Source organism: Pan paniscus, chromosome 12, assembly GCF_029289425.2.
Source record: "Pan paniscus chromosome 12, NHGRI_mPanPan1-v2.0_pri, whole genome shotgun sequence".
Lineage (NCBI taxonomy): Eukaryota > Metazoa > Chordata > Mammalia > Primates > Hominidae > Pan > Pan paniscus.
In genome coordinates this window covers 116,640,968-116,662,796 of record NC_073261.2, presented here as the reverse complement: position 1 = coordinate 116,662,796, position 21,829 = coordinate 116,640,968, and the positions used below count along the sequence as shown (strand labels likewise).

The window sequence follows — 21,829 nt, the reverse complement described above, 5'->3', positions numbered from 1 at the left end:
AAATGAATGAAATGAAGCGAGATGAGAAGTTTAGAGAAAAAAGAATAAAAAGAAACGAACAAAGCCTCCCAGAAATATGGGACTATGTGAAAAGACCAAATCTACGTCTTATTGGTGTACCTGAAAGTGACAGGGAGAATCGAACCAAGTTGGAAAACACTCTGCAGGATGTTATCCAGGAGAACTTCCCCAATCTAGCAAGGTAGGCCAACATTCAAATTCAGGAAATTCAGAGAATGCCACAAAGATACTCCTCGAGAAGAGCAACTCCAAGACACATAATTGTCAGATTCACCAAAGTTGAAATGAAGGAAAACATGTTAAGGGCAGCCAGAGAGAAAGGTCGGGTTACCCACAAAGGGAAGCCCATCAGACTAATAGCTGATCTCTCAGCAGAAACTCTACAAGCGAGAAGAGAGTGGGGGCCAATATTCAACATTCTTAAAGAAAAGAATTTTCAACCTAGAATTTCATATCCAGCCAAACTAAGCTTCATAAGTGAAGGAGAAATAAAATACTTTACGGACAAGCAAATGCTGAGAGATTTTGTCACCACCAGGCCTGCCCTAAAAGAGCTCCTGAAGGAAGCACTGAACATGGAAAGGAACAACCGGTACCAGCCACTGCAAAAACATGCCAAATTGTAAAGACCATCAAGGCTAGGAAGAAACTGCATCAACTAACGAGCAAAATAACCAGCTAACATCATAATGACAGGATCAGATTCACACATAACAATATTAACCTTAAATGTAAATGGGCTAAATGCTCCAATTAAAAGACACAGACTGGCAAATTGGATAAAGAGTCAAGACCCATCAGTGTGCTGTATTCAGGAAACCTATCTCACATGCAGAGACACACATAGGCTCAAAGTAAAGGGATGGAGGAAGATCTACCAAGCAAATGGAAAACAAAACAAGGCAGGGGTTGCAATCCTTGTCTCTGATAAAACAGACTTTAAACCAACAAAGATCAAAAGAGACAAAGAAGGCCATTACATAATGGTAAAGAGATCAATTCCACAAGAAGAGCTAACTATCCTAAATATATATGCACCCAATACAGGAGCACCCAGATTCATAAAGCAAGTCCTTAGTGATCCACAAAGAGACTTAGACTCCCACACAATAATAATGGGAGACTTTAACACCCCACTGTCAACATTAGACAGATCAATGAGACAGAAAGTTAACAAGGATATCCAGGAATTGAACTCAGCTCTGCACCAAGTGAACCTAATAGACATCTATAGAACTCTCCATCCTAAATCAACAGAATATACATTCTTTTCAGCACCACACCACACCTATTCCAAAATTGACCACATAGTTGGAAGTAAAGCACTCCTCAGCAAATGTAAAAGAACAGAAATTATAACAAACTGTCTTTCAGACCACAGTGCAATCAAACTAGAACTCAAGATTAAGAAACTCACTCAAAACCGCTCAACTACATGGAAACTGAACAACCTGTTCCCGAATGACCACTGGGTACATAACGAAATGAAGGCAGAAATAAAGATGTTCTTTGAAACCAACGAGAACAAAGACACAACATACCAGAACCTCTGGGACACATTCAAAGCAGTGTGTAGAGGGAAATTTATAGCACTAAATGCCCGCAAGAGAAAGCAGGAAAGATCTAAAATTGACACCCTAACATCACAATTAAAAGAACTAGAGAAACCAGAGCAAACACATTCAAAAGCTAGCAGAAGGCAAGAAATAACTAAGATCAGAGCAGAACTGAAGGAAATAGAGACACAAAAAAACCCTTCGAAAAATCAGTGAATCCAGGAGCTGGTCTTTTGAAAAGATCAACAAAACTGACAGACCTCTAGCAAGACTAATAAAGAAGAAAAGAGAGAAGAATCAAATAGATGCAATAAAAAATGATAAAGGGGATATCACCACCGATCCCACAGAAATACAAACTACCATCAGAGACTGCTATAAACACCTCTACACAAATAAACTAGAAAATCTAGAAAAAATGGATAAATTCCTCGACAAATACACCTTCCCAAAACTAAACCAGGAAGAAGTTGAATCTCTGAATAGACCAATAACAGGCTCTGAAATTGAGGCAATAATTAATAGCTTACCAACCAAAAAAAGTCCAGGACCAGATGGATTCACAGCCGAATTCTACCAGAGGTATAAGGAGGAGCTGGTACCATTCCTTCTGGAACTATTCCAATCAATAGAAAAAGAGGGAATCCTCCCTAGCTCATTTTATGAGGCCAGCATCATCCTGACACCAAAGCCTGGCAGAGACACAACAAAAAAAGAGAATTTTAGATCAATATCCTTGATGAACATTGATGCAAAAATCCTCAATAAAATACTGGAAAACTGAATCCAGCAGCACATCAAAAAGCTTATCCACCACGATCAAGTGGGCTTCATCCCTGGGATGCAAGGCTGGTTCAACATACGAAAATCAATAAACATAATCCAGCATATAAACACAACCAAAGACAAAAACCACGTGATTATCTCAATAGATGCAGAAAAGGCCTTTGACAAAATTCAACAACGCTTCATGTTAAAAACTCTCAATAAATTAGGTATTGATGGGACACATCTCAAAATAATAAGAGCTATCTATGACAAGCCCACAGCCAATATCATACTGAATGGACAAAAACTGGAAGCATTCCCTTTGAAAACTGGCACAAGACAGGGATGCCCTCTCTCACCACTCCTATTCAACATAGTGTTGGAAGTTCTGGCCAGGGCAATCAGGCAGGAGAAAGAAATAAAAGGTATTCAATTAGGAAAAGAGGAAGTCAAATTGTCCCTGTTTGTACATGACATGATTGTATATTCAGAAAACCCCATCATCTCAGCCCAAAATCTCCCTAAGCTGATAAGCAACTTCAGCAAAGTCTCAGGATACAAAATCAATGTGCAAAAATCACAAGCATTCTTATACACCAATAACAGACAAACAGAGAGCCAAATCATGAGTGAACTCCCATTCACAATTGCTTCAAAGAGAATAAAATACCTAGGAATCCAACTTACAAGGCATGCAAAGGACCTCTTCGAGGAGAACTACAAACCACTGCTCAATGAAATAAAAGAGGATACAAACAAATGGAAGAACATTCCATGCTCATGGGTAGGAAGAATCAATATCGTGAAAATGGCCATACTGCCCAAGGTAATTTATAGATTCAGTGCTATCCCCATCAAGCTACCAATGACTTTCTTCACAGAATTGGAAAAAACTAAAGTTCATATGGAACCAAAAACAAGCCCTCATCGCCAAGTCAATCCTAAGCCAAAAGAACAAAGCTGGAGGCATCACGCTACCTGACTTCAAACTATACTACAAGCCTACAGTAACCAAAACAGCATGGTACTGGTACCAAAACAGAGATATAGACCAATGGAACAGAACAGAGCCCTCAGAAATAATGCCGCATATCTACAACTATCTGATCTTTGACAAACCGGACAAAAACAAGAAATGGGGAAAGGATTCCCTATTTAATAAATGGTGCTGGGAAAACTGGCTAGCCATATGTAGAAAGCTGAAACTGGATCCCTTCCTTACACCTTATACAAAAATTAATTCAAGATGGATTAAAGACTTACATGTTAGACATAAAAACCCTAGAAGAAAACCTAGGCATTACCATTCAGGACATAGGCATGGGCAAGGACTTCATGTCTAAAACACCAAAAGCAATGGCAACAAAAGCCAAAATTGACAAATGGGATCTAATTAAACTAAAGAGCTTCTGCACAGCAAAAGAAACTACCATCAGAGTGAACAGGCAACCTACAGAATGGGAGAAAATTTTTGCAACCTACTCATCTGACAAAGGGCTAATATCCAGAATCTAAAATGAACACAAACAAATTTACAAGAAAAAAAAAAAACAACCCCATCAAATGTGGGCAAAGTTTATGAACAGACACTTCTCAAAAGAAGACATTTATGCAGCCAACAAACGCATGAAAAAATGCTCATCATCACTGGCCATCAGAGAAATGCAAATCAAAACCACAATGAGATACCATCTCACACCAGTTAGAATGGTGATCATTAAAAAGTCAGGAAACAACAGGTGCTGGAGAGGATGTGGAGAAATAGGAACACTTATACACTGTTGGTGGGACTGTAAACTAGTTCAACCATTGTGGAAGTCAGTGTGGCGATTCCTCAGGGTTCTAGAACTAGAAATACCATTTGACCCAGCCATCCCATTACTGGGTATATACCCAAAGGATTATAAGTCATGCTGCTATAAAGACACATGCACACGTATGTTTATTGCGGCACTATTCACAGTAAAGACTTGGAACCAACCCAAATGTCCAACAATGACAGACTGGATTAAGAAAATGTGGCACATATACACCATGGAATACTATGCAGCCATAAAAAATGATGAATTCATGTCCTTTGTAGGGACATGGGTGAAGCTGGAAACCATCATTCTCAGCAAACTATCGCAAGGACAAAAAACCAAACATCGCATGTTCTCACTCATAGGTGGGAATTGAACAATGAGAACACATGGACACAGGAAGGGGAACATCACACACCGGGGACTGTGGTGGGGTGGGGGGAGGGGGGAGGGATAGCATTAGGAGATATACCTAATGCTAAATGACGAGTTGGTGGGTGCAGCACACCAGCATGGCACATGTATACATATGTAACAAATCTGCATGTTGTGCACATGTACCCTAAAACTTAAAGTATAATAATACAAAAATTTTTAAATAAAGTGGGATAAATGATAGCATATTTGTGTAGTGATAGGAATGATGCAGGAGAGAAGAAAAATTTGCAATGGAGAGAAAGAGTAGATGTGAATCTTTGAACAGATATCTTTGAGTGTACGGAGAGGTGGGATCAAGTGCACAAATAGAGAAACTGGCTTTAAACAGGAGTTTGAATCGTCCCGAAGAATCAGGCAGAGGCAGAGTATGTGGTAGAGTTGCTGGCAGTGGTAACCTGTGGGAACCTGTGGAAGTTTTCTCTGTGTTCATGCTCATCAGCCAGCTTTCTGGTGTAGCCTCCTTCTCACGGGGCTTCCCTATAGGGAGGGGATATGCTTGACAGAGGACACAAGCATCTTATTTCATTCTCTGAGGTGTTTGTTTGTTTTTTTGTTTTTTTGTTTTTTTGTTTTGCTTCATTGTCTTGTGAGCCTCTTTACCAGGAGTCTTAGTCTTATCTTCCTGTAATAAGGTCAAGTTTCTTGGCCTGCAGGGTTGAAATCATGGCTTTTTGACTGTGATCGGTTTGCCTGGGTAATGTCAGCTAATGAGGCCTTTAGGTAGCCAGCCAGCTGACCTTTTTAGGGACACTCTGTCATTTCAACAGTACATGCGTGAACAGTTAAACAGTAGTATGAGATAGTATATCCTTGTTGATTACATGTTACAAATCGTATGTGCTATAGGAGTTCAAGGAAAGGAGAAATCACTGAAGAGTGGGTTGGAAAGATGGCATGATGAGTAAGTAATGAGTTAGGGAGAGGCAGGAAAAGGCATAGTTCAGGCAGGAGAACCAGAATTAACAAAGATACAAAGCAAAAATTCCCCAGGTAGGTTTGGTAAAAAGAAGCCAGCCAGCATGTGTGGGGTCATTGATGCACGGTGTTTTCAGTGGTGAAGATATTAGCGCTGTAAGAGAGATGTCCATGGAAGAAGGAGACCTGATGGCAGGGCTGGCAGCTGGTTTCCTCGCCCATCCTTGTCTGTGACTCCTCTCCAAGAAGCACTGCTGGGAGCTGTCAGGAGCATGTTTCAGAAGTAAAGGGACTTGGCAGGCAGTTGCAGTTTTCTAGAGTGGTTTCTTTTAGGGTGTTTGTGATAGGAGTTGTTTAAGTTCACAGAAATTAACTGTTTAAAACTGTTACACAATAATTTTATTTATATTGTTTTGCAAACAGGTATTAGAAGATAATCTAAGTCATTCAGACTGGGCTAGTGAGCCTGAGCTGCTAAGTGATGTCAGCTGTCCTCCTTTTCTTGAAAGTGGAGCGGAGTCTCAGTCTGACATCCACACTCGAAAACCTTTCCCCGTCAGCAAAGCATCACAATCAGGTAAAAATGAGAACCAAACATTTAGAATTTTAGAGCTGTTATGCCCCTTAAAAATAATTTAGTCTAATCTTCTGATAATCCAAGGAAAGGGAACTTGGTCTAGCGAGGGAGAATCTAGCAAGGAAGAATGACTTGCTGAATCATATGGCTAAGACAAACTAAGTGAAATCTTAGCGCAATTTTTTAAAAGGCACATTGTCTCCATGTGAGTTTTTTGTGTGTGATTTTAAAGGGACATAAAGTTCAAGTGGATCCAGAAAGAAGGAGGCTACTTCAAAAAGATCTATATGTGTGGGCTCAGCGTCTTCAAAGAAAAGTTGTAGCAGAAAAATGTTATCATGTAGCCATATAGTAAAATAGACAAAGATGATATGTCCAGTTTCTAAGCATAGACTAAAGCAAGCTGAGTAAAATTTACCTTGTTACATGTGTGTTTTACTTTCTGATATAATTCCATAACTTGAAATAAATAAGGAATATATTTAAGATTAAAATATAGGCCTTCATTCCTTTATCAGTGTATCCACATCTCTTGCTGGACTGCACAGTGACATGGATATCAAATAAGTTACTTTGGTGTAAAGTGTTAGGATCATTGACTAATTGGGCAACAAAGAATTTCTAGAGTTTTCTTCTCCACCTTTTCAGACAAGCCTGAGCTCAAATAGTCCCAGAAGACCATGACTGTAAAACCATCGAACCTTTTTAAAAAAAGATATATTAGCTCCTTTTAAAGCATCATGATTGTTTTGTTTACCTATGTGTAACAGTTTTGTTTGCTTATTTGTTTTTTTTGTTTTGTTTTGTTTTGTTTTGTTTTTGAGATGGAATCTAGTTCTGTCACCCAGGCTGGAGTGCAGTGGCGCAATCTCGGCTCACTGCAACCTCCACCTCCCAGGTTCACGTGATTCTCCTGCCTCAGCCTCCTGAGTAGCTGGGATTACAAGCATGTGCCACCACGCCCTGCTAATTTTTGTATTTTTAGTAGAGACGGGGTTTCACCATGTTGGTCAGACTGGTCTCAAACTCCTGACCTTGTGATCGGCCCGCCTCAGCCTCCCAAAGTGCTGGGATTACAGGTGTGAACCACCGTGCCCGGCCTGCTAATTTGTTTTTTAGTAAATGATGATCCCTAGAGCTTTCTTTTAGTTTTTACATTAAAAGTAATCAATGGCTAGGCGTAGTGGCTCACACCTGTAATCCCAGGACTATGGGAGGCTGAGGCGAGCAGATCACTTGAGGTCAGGAGTTCGAGACCAGCCTGGCCAACATGGAGAAACCCCATCTCTACTAAAAATACAAAAATTAGCTAAGCGTGGTGGTACGTACCTGTAGTCCCAGCTTCTTGGGAGGCTGAGGCAGAATTGCTTGAACCGGGAGGCAGAGGTTTCAGTGAGCCAAGATCACACCACTGCACTCCAGTGTAGGTGACAGAGCAAGACTCCATGTCAAAAAAAAAAGAAGTATTTATTAGTGAAACTCAATATAAAACTATAAAATGCAGATAGTCACAAAGAAAATAAAATCACCAGTTACTGTACCAACTAGAAATTACCGCTACTGCTATTGTAGATCATTCCAGAAAGTTTTTCTTCATGTATGTATACGGAAAGAATTTATTTTGTTTTTGTAAAAATTTGAATTATTTCTTCATTCTTTAAATTTTTAAAAACTTAAAGTATAATAATAAATAAATAAATTTTTAAATCAAAACTCTACAAATCATTCTATAAGTCTTGTTATAAAAAAATCGCAAAAATAAAAAATTGTTTAAAGTTGTAGTCCACCAGTCACGGCAGTGGACTACACCTATTGTAATCCCAGCATTTTGGGAGGCCAAGGAGGGAGGATCAGTTGAACCCAGGAGTTCAAAACCAGCCTGGGCAACATAGTGAGACCTCCATCTCTGAAAAAATAAAAATTAGCTAGGCATGGTGGTGCATGCCTACAGTCCCAGCTACTCAGGTGACTGAGGTTGCAGGAGTGCTTGAGCCAGGAGGTCGAGGCTGTAGTGCACCGTGATCATCCCACTGCACTCTAGCCTGGCCGACGGAGCAAAACCTTGTCTTAAAAAAAAATAAAATTTGTAGTCTACCTTCAGCTAATGTCCTGTTCCCAAGGGGCATTCATTTTCAACTCTGTTGTGACTTCCATATTTCCGTATCACGTGCTTCTAGTATTACATCTTGATTTCTAGTTTGGGACATTAGCTATTGAATTCCGTTTTAGCTCTTTCACACATTCCTCACTGTCCCTTATCTGCATATAGTCACCAGTACATGCATGTGCATTTCTCATTCTCTCTCTTCTCAATATAATTGCTGTAATTTTTTACTAGATCAGTATTTACTGCTTAAATTATTATAAATGTATACACATTATTTAGACTGAGCTGTATAGCTTACTATGATTACTTTTTCTGTATATCCTGTGGTTTTCTTGGAGTTGATAATTGTTATTTATTTAGTTTTCTGTTTATTACTAATCCATAATTTATTACTAATGTATCTCCACACTTCCTCCCAGTTCTTATAATCTCTTAATACCTTATGCATTCTATCAGTTTCATCTTCTGGAAGAAGTCTCCCTGGAGCCTCTGATCTCCTCTGATCTAGAATGATATCTCTAGACCTGTGGCCTGGCTGACTTTAGGATCTCTCCTTTTTTGTTGTTGTTTTTTTTTTGAGATGGAGTCTTGCTCTGTTGCCCAGGCTGGAGTGCAGTGGCACGATCTTGGCTCACTGCAAGCTTCGCCTCCCGGGTTCATGCCATTCTCCTGTCTCATCTTCCTGAGTAGCTGGGACTACAGGCGCCCACCACCACGCCCAGCTAATTTTTTTTTGTATTTTTAGTAGAGATGGGGTTTCATCGTGTTAGCCAGGATGGCCTCGATCTCCTGACCTTGTGATCTGCCCGCCTCGGCCTCCCAAAGTGCTGGGATTATAGGCGTAAGCTACTGTGCCTGGCCAGGATCTCTCTTTACCACCATCCTGAGATTCTGTCATTTTTCTTTTGTTGGAATTTTTTATTTTCTGCATCCCATTTCTTCTTTCCTGGATTACCCTCTCATTTTTGTGGAGCATCTTTTATTTCACAGAGAATATTAATGATATTTCACGCCTGACTTGATTGTTTTGGCCTCTGCTTTTTACATGAAAGGCTTCAAATGTTTAGTGAGCCCAAGATAGCTATTCTTACTTAAACATGGAGACTAAAAAGTTGATAAAAGGCTTTGTTTCCGTGGTTAGTCTTGTCAGCTCTGCTCTGCATGCAAGGTTATTTTCTCAGTGAACCCCAGCATTATCATCTTTAAATCTTTTCCCCCCGAGCTGATCAGATTCCTCAGAGAAATCTCTTTGAGTCTTCTGTTTGGCAGGTTTGTAATCTTGGCTGTCACTGTTCTGGAAACTGGGTAGGAAGAAGAAGACCGGAGGGGAATGGGGGATTGTTTTAGTATTCAGTATGTAAACTTTCACTTAAGCCTCCTGTTTTCACTTCTCAACAGTGCATGTGAGTGGCATGCCTTATTCTAGAGACCCTTCTCTCTGGAGAAGAAATTTCCAGTTTTTGGCCAAGACTAGGGAGGGGCATCACTTGGCTGCATGGATTTGGGATAAGAATCTGGATGTCTGGCTGGCTGTGGTGGCTCACGCCTGTAATCCCAGCATTTTGGGAGGCCGAGGCAGGCGGATCACGAGGGCAGGAGATTGAGACCATCCTGGCCAACGTAGTGAAACTCCGTCTCTACTAAAATACAAAAAATTAGATGGGTGTGGTGGCGCACGCCTGTAGTCCCAGCTACTCAGGAGGCTGAGGCAGGAGAGTGGCTTGAACCCGGGAGTTGGAGGTTGTGGTGAGCTGAGATCACACCACTGCACTCCAGTCTGGGCAACAGAGAGAGACTCCATCTAAAAAAAAAAAAAAAAAAAGAATCTGGATGTCTAACTGCTTCTTAATCTGGATTTTAAGCAGTCATCCTGGTGTTAGGCCTGCCTTCATCCAGTTTCTAGGGGTATGAGTTTCTCCAATTCCTGAGCCTTCTTTAGGGATCCCCAGTGAAAACTGCTTTTTGGCATATTCCCCACTGCTGACTTTGAATCTAGCTTTCCCAGGACTGCCAAGCCAATAATCACCTATCTGTATTCTTTCCAACTTCTAAAATTTTATTGTTCTTGTCACATTTTTCATGTTATTTGTCCTCAGGTTTACATGTTTAAAAAATTCTCTTTATAATTGTTGTAGCAGGAGAGAGCAGAGGCTAACGTGTTTTCAATTTGCCACCTTAACTGGAAGTCCTTACATATTATAAGGAATATACAAAAAATTGTGTGTGTGTACACAACACACATTTATTTTATGGAAATCTGTGACTTTATATATTCATTTAAAACCGATGGTCCTTAAACTTTAGCATCCATCAGAATCACCTGAAGAGCTTGTTAAACCTTAGTAATTTGCATTTCCATTACGTTCTCAGGTGATACTAATACTGCTGGTCCAGGAGTATACTTTGAGAACCACTGATCTCAAAGTTTTATGGACATTGTTTTGTAGTATACCATTGCATGGAATTACTTAATTAAACTTCTATTCCTGGCATTTAGGTTGTTCTAAATTTTTTTATATTATAAACAGTGCTGCCACAACATTCCTTGACCCGAAACCTTTGCATGGCTTTCAAATCATTTCACTGGGATGAAATCTTCAAAGTAGAACTGTTGGGCCTATTTGCACATCAGGTTTCTACTCTGTGCTAGAGACTGTTCTGGGCACTGGGACATAATGGTGGCAAGACTGTCCGCCTTCAGGGTGTTTATATTGTAGTAGGAGGAGATAGGCAATAAACGACCAAATAAAGAACATTTTAGTCACTGATAAGTGCTATGAAGAAAGGACTTACAGAATTTGGAGAAAGGGATTTTGAGGAGTTACTTTGAGAGTTTGTGTTTAAGAAAGTGTAGCTTCTCAGGGTCATTCCTAGTCCTGCTGCTTTTCTACCCTTACTCCTTATGTGACTTCACCTAATAGCGTAGCTTTAGCCAACCACCAACTATATGCTGAAACGAAAATTCCTATCTCTAGTCCCACCTCTCCTTCAAAGTATAGATTCTTATATTCAGCTGCTGACTCAACATTTCTATTGGTGTATTTAATAAGATTCACACTTAACACACATAATTCTAACATTGATTTCGCTCATCAAACTGGATTTTTTTTTTTTTTTTTTTTTTTTGCCATCTTCCTTGTCTTGGTAAATGGCAATGCATTCTACTTGTTGCTCAGGCCAACAACCTTATAATCATACTTGTTTTCTTCTTTTCTCTCATGCTTTACATCCAATCTATCAGCAAATCCTTTGACTCTGCCTTTAAAATCTATCTAGAATCCAACCATTTCTCACCAGCTGCAATGCTACCGCTCCAGTCCAAGTACCAGTCATGGCTTTCCTGGAAGAGTGGTCTTCTGTTTCTACTCCTGCCCTCCCATAACTCCATTCTTCCCTCAGCAGCTGGAGTGACCATTTTAAATACATAAATGAGGTCCTGTTGCTTCCATGTTTTAAAACTCTCCAGAAACTTCTTAGAATAAAATCCAAAGTACAAATAATGACCTACAAAATTCTACATAATGTAGTTCTTAATCTCTCTTCAGTATCATTCCCACCACTTTCCCTCAGAAATTTCTATTCTTATAAAGAGAAAGAGGTTGAATGGACTCATAGTTCCACATGGCTGGGGAGGCCTCACAATCTTGGCAGATTTACGTAGAAACTATATTATGTTGCATCCCATGATGCTCTCACTACACTGGCCTTTTTGCTGTTCCTGCAATTCACTCCTGCTAATATACTTGGTATTCTTCCCAACATCCTTAAGACTTACTTTCTGAATTAATTCAGGTCTCTGCTCAAATATCACCTTCTCCATGAGGTTTCTCTGACACCCATATAAAGTAGCGCATCTCTCTTCCCTTCCCATCACTTACTATGACTCTACATTGCTATTTTTCTATGTAGCATCACTATCTGTCAATTGTAATTTTTTTTTTTTTTTTAGAGAAAGTCTCTCCGTGTTGCCCAGGCTAGTCTCGGATTCTTGGGCTCAAGTGATCCTCCTGCCTCATCCTCCCTAGTAGCTTGGATTACAGGTGCACACCATGGCACCTGGCTCTGCCAATTGTATTTCTTGTTTGTTTGTTTATTGGTCTGTCTCCCATTACTAAAATATAAGTTCTAAGAGAGATGAGACATTATTCACTTGTCATTTCCTGAGACATAGAAGAGTGGCACAAAGAATGAGATGAATAAGCATCTGGTGAATGAATGAAGATACTATAATGTCATATGGTAGAGGATACCTGGAAGATGGGGATAGAAGAAGGTGCTTCTCTAGCTAAGTTTTGGAGTTTTGGAGAGGCCTTGTAGAGAAGGGGACATGGGAGTTGAGGTCAGAGTCAAAGCAGTTACACATCTTTTGTTGTGCATTGTAATTGTGTATCCTTTCCTTTATTTAAAAAATTGGTTTATGTTCACTATTAAAAAATTCAAACATTCAAATCCTTTTTTTTTTTTTTTTGGAGACAGAGTCTTGCTCTGTTACCCAGGTTGGATGGAGTGCAATGGCACGATCTCGGCTCACTGCAACCTCCCGGGTTCAAGCAATTATCCTGTCTCAGCCTCCCAAGTAGCTGGGATTACAGGCGTCCACCACCACACCCGGCTAATTTTTTGTATTTTTTAGTAAAGACAAGATTTCACCATGTTGACCAGGCTAGTTTCGAACTCCTGACCTCAAGTGATCCACCCTCCTTGGCCTCCCAAAGTGCTAGGATTACAGGCGTGAGCCACCGTGCCTGGCTCAAATCCCTCTTTAGAATCCTGTCCCATCCCACTCCCACAGATATCCCATGATTACATTTTTGGCTGATTTTATTCTAGTCCTTCATTACTCTTTATTGCCAAATTGCTCTTTGTAAAGGTTTTATAACTAGTTTTAAGATAATTGTATTAGTCCATTTTCTTACTGCTATGAAGAAATACCCAAGACTGGGTCATTTATACAGAAAAAGAGGTTTAATGGACTCACAGTTCCACATGGCTGGGAGTGCCTCACAATCATGGTAGAAGGTGAAGGAGAAGCAAAGGCACGTCTTACATGGCAGCAGGCAAGATGAGCGTGTGCAGGGGAACTACCCTTTATAAAACTATCAGATCTCGTGAGATTTATTCACTCTCATGAGAACAGCATGGAAAAAACCCGCCCCCATGATTCAATTACTTTCCCCAGGTCCCTCCCATGACACGTGGGAATTATGAGAACTACAGTTCAAGATGATTTGGGTGGGGACACAGCCAAACCACGTCAATATTTAAAATGCCTGTTTAGATTTTTTGTTGTTTTTCTTTTGTTATCCAAAGAGTTCACTGGATTTTTAAAAATCTCCATTTATCTCCTAAGAAACGTCTGTCTGCTCTGGATCTCTGGATGGAGTTGAATACTCACAACGAAAGGAGAAGGGAATCGTGAAGATGACCGTGCCACAGACACTTGCCTTCTGTTATCTGTCCTTACTTTGGCAGAGAGAAGCAATAACACTTTCAGATCTTTTGAGGTTAGCTAAACCTCTTGTATGATATTTTTGCTGGTTATTACATGAACTAAGTAGACAAACTTTGGATATTTTGATTTTTATAAGAAGGCTTAACTTGAGGAAGGAACTGGAAAGGTTGAGTAGCCTGAATTCTAATTCTGAAATGTAATCCCCCCTGGGCTAGTAATTCATCTTCTTGATTTTCTTATTTATGTAGTAGAAATTATAGTACTTACCACACATAGGCTATTGGAAAATTAATTATCTAATATAATCTTTTGAAGAGAAAAGTGACATTTAAGTACCTGAGTAATATTAGTAAATATTTTTCATTTCTAAGAAAAGATAAACAGGTGATCTTTACATTAGCAAAATGGTTATTCGTAGTTACACAAAAGCATATATTGGTGTTAAGAGCTAAAATATAGGTTGTCTATGTTTATAAGGAAAAGTTGAAGACAAAACTGTTGAAAGGATGTGTTATCCAGATAGTAAGCATTTATATTTTTCAGGATAATCTACAGAGTGTTTTGGTTAATGAATAAATTACAGTTTTATGTGTAAGAATTTCTCACTTAATAGATGTGCCAAAATTCTTATGTGCTGATTTTTTTCTCCTTGCTTTATATGTGTTCTGAATAGTAACATTTGGGTTTAATCAATATGTAGGATGCTTTTAACAGCACAAATTAGGAACCAAACTGCTGGGTTTGAATCCTGGCTTTGCCACTTATTTATTATATGACCTTGAGTAAGTCATTTAATTTCTCTCTGCTTTTGTTTCTTCATTGGTAAAATGGGGCTAATAATAACTACCTCATAGGGTTGTAACTACTTTCAGTAATTAGCGCTACATGGAAAGCACGTAGAGCAGTGTCTGGCACATAATAAGACCTCAGTGCTAGTCATTATTGTTTTTGTTTTCATCATCACCACCATCATCGTCATTATTGGCTCAGCCCCTTTGATTAAATGTAATGCCTCCAGTAAATGATGATAGTGCCTTTGAATTTGGCCACATCAACCAAATAAAAACGCTTTCCTCAGGTCTGATTAACTCTACAAGCAGATAGCCCATGATTCAGTGAATTTTACTATTAATTTAAAAACCTGATCTTGTTTTGTATGCCCCCATTGGGTGATCTCATCTTTTCCCAACGCTTTAATTACCACTATACTGATGACTCTCAAATTTATATCTCTAGCCCAGACTTGTCTACTGAGGGCCAGACCCATAGATGCATATATACAGCTGTCTGCTGGACACGGCTACTTAGATGTCTTTATGGTATCTCAGAATCAGCATGACTAGAGGTTCATCATCTGTCTCCTTGATCCAGCTCCTTTTCCAGTGTTCTCTTTCTTAGTAAATGCCATCCACCCTGTTGCATCCTATCCAGAAGCCTAGGAATCATCCTTGACTCTTTCCCCTCTACGTACACTGTTGGTCAATTGTCCACTCAGTTATATGTCCAAAAACTCACAGAACCATTCTTCTCTGCATTCCCTCTCTCTCTCTGTCCTCTCTACCCTCATTTGGATTGCTTAACAGTCTCCCAGATGAGCTCTGTGTCTGTAATCTTGTGTCATTTCTATCCATTTTCCTCCTGATAACCAGAAGGATCTTACAAAAACATAAACCTAATCATGTCATTAGAGCTGGATAAAGGGGCTAGCCATCCTACCCAGGACAATCTATAAGGGGCTAACAGAACTCTCCTAGAAATCTAACAAGGTGGAGAAAGTCGTATTTACCTGGAATTCTTCTCAGGGAGAATATTATATGTGGTTGGAAGAATAGGGGTAAGATACTACCCACCCCTCTTCTCTCCCTCCCTCTTTTCTCCTCCCTCTCTCTCTTTCCCTCTCCTCCCCCACCAAGGGGAATTCTAAAATGCCTTCAAGGAGATTAAATCTAGTTAGCTAGGGGGCTTTTGTTTTGCCCTGTGGAGTACACAAGTTTGGGAACAGAGCTTAGTTGCTTGGGGCTATAGGAGAAGAGACTGTCACCACTGATATTCTTCCTTTGCTTTTCTCCCAGAAAGAGCTCTAAGTCATAAGTTCTCAGAATGTGGCCTCCTGACTTACAGCTTCAGTATCACCTGGGAACTGGTTCAAAATGTGAATTCTTAGACCTATCCTACACCTTCTGAATCAGAAACCCTGGGGTAGGACCTGATAATCTCTGCTTTAAAATAAGCCCTTCAGGGGATTATTCTTTTTTTTTTTAATTGTTTATTTTTATTTTTTCATAGAGATGGGGTCTTGTGATGTTGCCCAAGTTGGTCTGAAACTTCTGGCCTCAAGCAAGCCTCCTACCTTGGCCTCCTGCCTTGGCCTCCCAAAATGTTGGGATTATGGCATGAGCCACCATGCCTGGCCCAGAGGATTCTTATGGATGGCAAAGTTTGAGAACCACTGCCAAACTTTGAAAAAATATTTAAAGAACACAGTTTTAAGGGAGTACGTTATTAGCCTGGCCAAAGTACCCATATACCTTAACACTGCGCATGTCACTCCCTTTTTAAGTCCTCTAGCAGCATCCATAGTCCTTAGGATAAATTCATTACCCTGCAAATAGCCTGTAAGGGACCCTGCCTACCTAGCAATAATGGCATTAATGAATAAAAATAGCCAGCCCTTATTCATTCTGTAAATTTGTATTGAATATCTACTATATGCAGGTGTCGTTCTGGCATCTAGACCCTTGCGATGCAGTTGTGAATCAAATAGGTCAAGTCCTTGCTCTCACAAATTTCAAGACCAGAGGAGGAAAAAACAAACACATACGTATGGTTGGTGCAAAGGTCATTGCAGTTAATGGCAAAAACCACAATTACTTTCGCACTAACCTGATAAATAAGAGAAGGATCAGACAGGGAAAGGCTATTCAGAAGATTGAAATAGGATGGTATGATAGAAAATGACTAGATGGCTACTCTAGATTGGTTATTCGGGAAGGCCTCACCAAGAGGGTGGCATTTACTCTGCACCTTAAATGAAAATAGAGCCAGTGTGAATATCAAGAGTACAATAGACCTCACTTACCACAGAAGATATGTTCCAAGACATTGGATGCCTGAGAATGTAGATAGCACGGAACCCTATATACACTATGTTTTTTCCTATGTGTACATTCCTATGATAAAGTTTAATTTATAAGTTAGGCATAGTAAGAGATTAACAACAATACCTAATAATAAAATAGAATAATTATTACAGTGTACTGGTACTACTACTCTTGAGCTTTGAGGCTGTTATTAAGTAAAATATAAGGGGTACTTGAATGCAAGCACTGCAACACTCTGACAGTAGATCTGAGAATGAGCCAATGAACTACAAGTAACTCATGGCTGGGTGGTGCTACAGCTTGGCTGTGCTGGACAAAGAGAGGACTCGCATCTCAGGTGGGTCAGAGAGAGATGGCATGATATTTCATCATGTTCTTTAGAATGGCATACAATTTAACACTTATGACTTGTTTATTTCTGGAATTGTCCATTGTATATTTTCAGACCACAGGTAGCTGAAACCATGCAACACAAAAAAGAGGATGAGTGGGGACTGCTGTACTGGCATTCCAGGTAGAAGGAGGTTGCTAGTGCCAAGCCCTAAAGCAAGAGCTGTGTGATGAAGGAGCAGAGGAGAGTTCGTGTGACTGGAGTCAGAGAATTCTAGGGCGGAGTAGGAGGATGGGAGTGAACAGATCATCAGAGGCAGATATCTGTCTTTGTAAACCAAGTTAGGAATTTGGATTTTTAAACATTGAGGTATAATTTATATATAATAAAATTCACCCTTTAAAAATATACAATTCAGTGGTCTTCAATATGTTTTCAAAGTTTGCAAAGCTGTGCAGTCTCTATTTTCAGGACATATCACTCTGGAAGGAAACCTCATACCCAGGGGGACTGTGGGTTTTCAGTGTGAGAGTAAGCCCCTGGAAGATTGCAGCAGGAGAGATACGATCTGATTGATGTTTTTAAAAGATCATTCAGGCAGCTGTGGAAAATGAGTTCTGGGAAGGGTGGAAGCACGGAGATCAGGTGGTCTTTTGCTATCCTCCAGGCAAGAGATGGTGGCTTGGATTATGGCAGTGGTAATGGTGACTGGGTTCAGGATCTGTTTTTACAGGTAGACACGACTTAATTCTAATGCAGTGCTTTTTTTCAGTGATCTGAGACAAAGGATGAGTTTACTAAATTTCTAACCCATCATAGATTGAAACTTTGGAAAATTACATAATTATAAGTAGAGACAGTGTTTCCAGGGGACATGGCTAAACTCTGTTGGTCAGGAGAGGCATATGAGATGCTTTTAGTCTATACCAGTTTTTCTGTCAACTTCCCGGATTGATCTAGAGAACCAGCTGATAATACCTAGGAAGGGAAATAGATTGTTCAGAACTTTCAGTAAGCAACCTTTTTTTTTTTTTTTTTTGGAAAAACAAATACTTTTCTAAAAGGAAATTCAAAGAACTATTTATAAATGGTGAAAAACTGTTAGAACTCCAGATGCCGAAGACCTGCTCTTTGCGGACATTTCTGCTTCCCCTAGTCAGGTCTCTCATTTCTTCCTCTGCTCCTACAGAACTGACTGTGCCTCTGTTGTGCTGCTTGAAACAGTGTCTCTGCTGACTCATGTGCAGGCTGTTTGTCTGACCTATTAGGGTGGGAGTATGGAAGACCCTTCATCTCTTACTTATCTCTGCAGACTCCTAACACTCCACATAGTGCTGGCATGTATTATCACATAGGAGTGAAGACTACATAAATAATGAGCACCTTAACATAGTGGAATACTAGGTAGTTTAAAAAGTGACAGATATACATTACATCTTGTATGTAAAATAATATTAAACCAAAAATACAATTTCACAGTAATACAAATACTGATTACTGCGCATAAATACTTTCATATAAACAAAATATACTAATAAAAACTTAGCTGGGGAAGCTTTAACACCATTTTTATGTAAATATTTCTCAACTTTCAGTAGAGTAAAAATTAAAGAAAACACATTTTTAATTGAAATTAAAGTTGAGGCTGGGCCTGGTGGCTCACTTCTGTAATTCCAGCACTGTGGGAGGCTAAGGCAGGCAGATCACTTGAGGTCAGGAGTTTAGGAACAGCCTGGCCAACATGGTGAAAACCTGTCTCCACTAAAAATACAAAAATTAGCCAGGCCTGGTGGTGGGTGCCTGTAAGTAATTCCAGCTACTTGGGAGGATGAGGCAGGAAAATCACTTGAACCCGGGAGGTGGAGGCTGCAGTGAGCTGAGATCATGCCACTGCACTCCAGGCTGGGCGACAGTGAGACTCCATCTTAAAAAAAAAAAAGTTGAATCAGTTTTGTCCTTTAAGTGCTACAAAGCTGAAAGCCAAATGTCAGCCCAGCTCTTCAAGGCAATGCATTTTGTATACTTATTCCTGTCTTTAGCTCACTTTCCTTAATTTTCTTATTTTAAATATATATAGGTATATGTATATATTTGACATGGTTGCAAGACCCCCATTTCTCATTCTCAGTTCTCCTTTATTTTTCTCCTTAACATTTCACTCTACCTAACATACTATAGATTTTACTTATCTGTTTTGTATCTTTCTTTTCTCACTAGAATGTAAACTCCATAGGAACAAGAATGTTTTTCTGTTTTGTTCACTGCTGTTTCCCTGCAGTCTAGAATAGGACTAGGTATATAGTATTCAATAAATTGTTAAATTAATGAATCCTAAATAAATATATTTGTCTATTTATGTGTATGTGTTATTTTCTTCAAACTCAATAATTGACTCAAAATATTTGATCCACTGTGTACGAGGCATTGGGGTGGAGTGGTGAGCAAACAGGCAAGGTCCCACTCCTTAATGGTTCTTTCAGCAACAAACATCTAACATGTACTATTACAGGTATTGGAGACAGAAGGGTAGACAAGGGAGGTAGGCTGTCACAGAAAATGGGGATCAAGGTAGACCTTCTTGAAGGAGTGATTTATGAGTAGGAACCTATCATGCGAGGGGAGCTAGGGATACAGGGAATGCCATGTTGGAAAGCCTAGTGGTGAACTAACAAGTAGGATACACACTTCTTGGACACTTTTTTTTTTTTTTTTTTGAGACTGAGTCTTGCTCTGTTGCCCAGGCTGGAGTGCAGTGGCGTTAGCTCACTGCAACCTCCGCCTCCCAGGTTCAAGCGATTCTTCTGCCTTAGCCTCCTGAGTAGCTGGGACTACAGGCACAACCCACCATGCCTAGCTAATTTTTGTATTTTTAATAGAGACGGGGTTTCACCATATTGGCCAGGCTGGTCTCGAACTCCTGACCTCGTGATCCGCTTGCCTTGGCCTCCCAAAGTGCTGGGATTACAGTTCTGAAACTCCAGGGCTCAAGCAGTCTTACTGCTGCTGCCTCCCAAATAGCTAGGGTGTACAAGCATGTGCCACTGTGTCCAGTCCTTCTTAGACATATTTATTTAGACAGGAACTTAAGAGAATCATTCAGTAATTGGCTAAATAGGCCAACATATGGGTAAAGAGAATAATAGATATGATTAGATTTATTGTCCTTAAAATCGTGGGAAATAGAATATGCTTAACTAATTCTTACCTTGTCTTTGAATTAAGAGATTTTTCTTAAAGCATTTACTCTGCTATATCAGTATATAACTCTCATTAAACCTTTTTCTTTTTAAAAATACAGGTTTGTTGAAGAGGACCATATTCCTTACATAAATGCTTTTCAGCATTTTCCAGAACAGATGAAATTATATGGACGTGACAGAGGAATCTTTGGTATAGAGGTAAGTTATTTTCTTTTTTACTTTCTAGTCTCTGATAAGGCACAAGAGTGGTATGATAATTTCTATTTCTTGCTTGACTTATTATTTGGTGTTTTGTGTTTTATCCCAATATGAAACATCAGTCATAATTTAACGAAGAGTAGAATTTTATTATTTTTTATTTTCCTTATGTGGATTCCTCTAATCCTTTAGGTTATCCTCAAAATATAGCTGTAGTGTGATGTGTGTGCATTGCAGATAGGTATGTTGTTGAGCCTAAACTTGAGAACTTTTATCTAGAGACCTTTAGGTAATTTCAATTTTTTAAAAATAAAATATGTGTTTTGTTGTTGTTATTTGCACACTATATTGCTATGGAAGAAAGAGAAGAAAGTTATTACCGTGTTTCTAAAGGTACTATTTTAAGTTCTTCACTTATGTTAGTTTGTCTTTTTCTAGATCTGTTTTCAGATGTCTCCAATGGAAGGGTTTCTGTCCTTTGATTATGAGTTTGTGTCACTATTGGTGGTACTCAAAGATTATTTCCCCTTGGTTCTCATCAGAAGTTTTTTTTGATGTACTAAATGTTAAAGATTTTCCTCCATTCACCTACTTAAGGAATCATTTTCATAGAACTTCATGACCCTGACATTGTTGGCGGTGTGAGAGTCATTTGTTAAGTGCTGTTTAATAGTGGCCTGACTTTGATGAAGGGTAACCTCTATTCAGATACCCTTTGATGTTCAACTTAATGTTGAGGTTTATCCCTTTCCATTCTGTCAGTGTTAATAAATGCAGACATAAAGTGAATTTGCAAATTTTATGGAAGTTTCAGCATTTCATGTTATCTTTGAAATTAACGTAGGAGAACTGCTTGCAAATCCATTGACAAACACAGAGCTGGCAGAGAATTTAAAGTTGAAGAAGAGAAAACCAATAATGAGGATGGCACAATAGGTGCTTCCAAAGGGAAAATTTGAATGTCAAAGGATTAAGAGTACTCCCTGGCAAAGCTGATAGAGCCCCTGAATATTTTGTAAAATAATTCTCTTTGTAGTTATGCTGTAATATCGAAGGCAATAGGAAGGATGTCATATTGTTGCAGAATCTTTGGGGTGCCGTTTTTCTGGCTGGAAAACCTTTGTGGCCGGTGGCATCTTTGCCCGAGTTTTGCACTAGGCTCATTTCGCCCACTCCGCCTGGCAGGCTGTGCTTGGCTCACGCTACCGGTCTGGGTCTCATGCCTGCCAAGGGCAAGTCAGGCATAGAATGGTGATGGATGTGTGAGCAAGCATGGGGTCTGGCCAGTCAGATATGCCACCTGCTGCAGCGGGGCAGGCAGCTCCAGGTGCCAGCATGATTGCCAGCCATCCGCGAGGCTGCG

General features: G+C 39.7%; 1 protein-coding gene across 3 annotated transcripts in view; it reads left to right on the top strand.

Moving 5' to 3' along the window:
* The window catches only part of TAF1B (TATA-box binding protein associated factor, RNA polymerase I subunit B), a 93,867-nt gene that overhangs the window by 20,486 nt on the left and 51,552 nt on the right, over window positions 1-21,829 (top strand). For all 3 annotated transcript variants that reach the window (XR_010109318.1, XM_024927717.4, XM_024927718.4), the window contains exons 6-8: window positions 5,924-6,077; window positions 13,535-13,688; window positions 20,367-20,466. Coding sequence is in view for 2 of the 3 variants with exons in the window: in XM_024927717.4 (XP_024783485.2) it covers window positions 5,924-6,077; window positions 13,535-13,688; window positions 20,367-20,466 (408 nt within the window). In the remaining variant the exon portion in view is untranslated. The remainder of the gene's footprint in view (window positions 1-5,923; window positions 6,078-13,534; window positions 13,689-20,366; window positions 20,467-21,829) is intronic.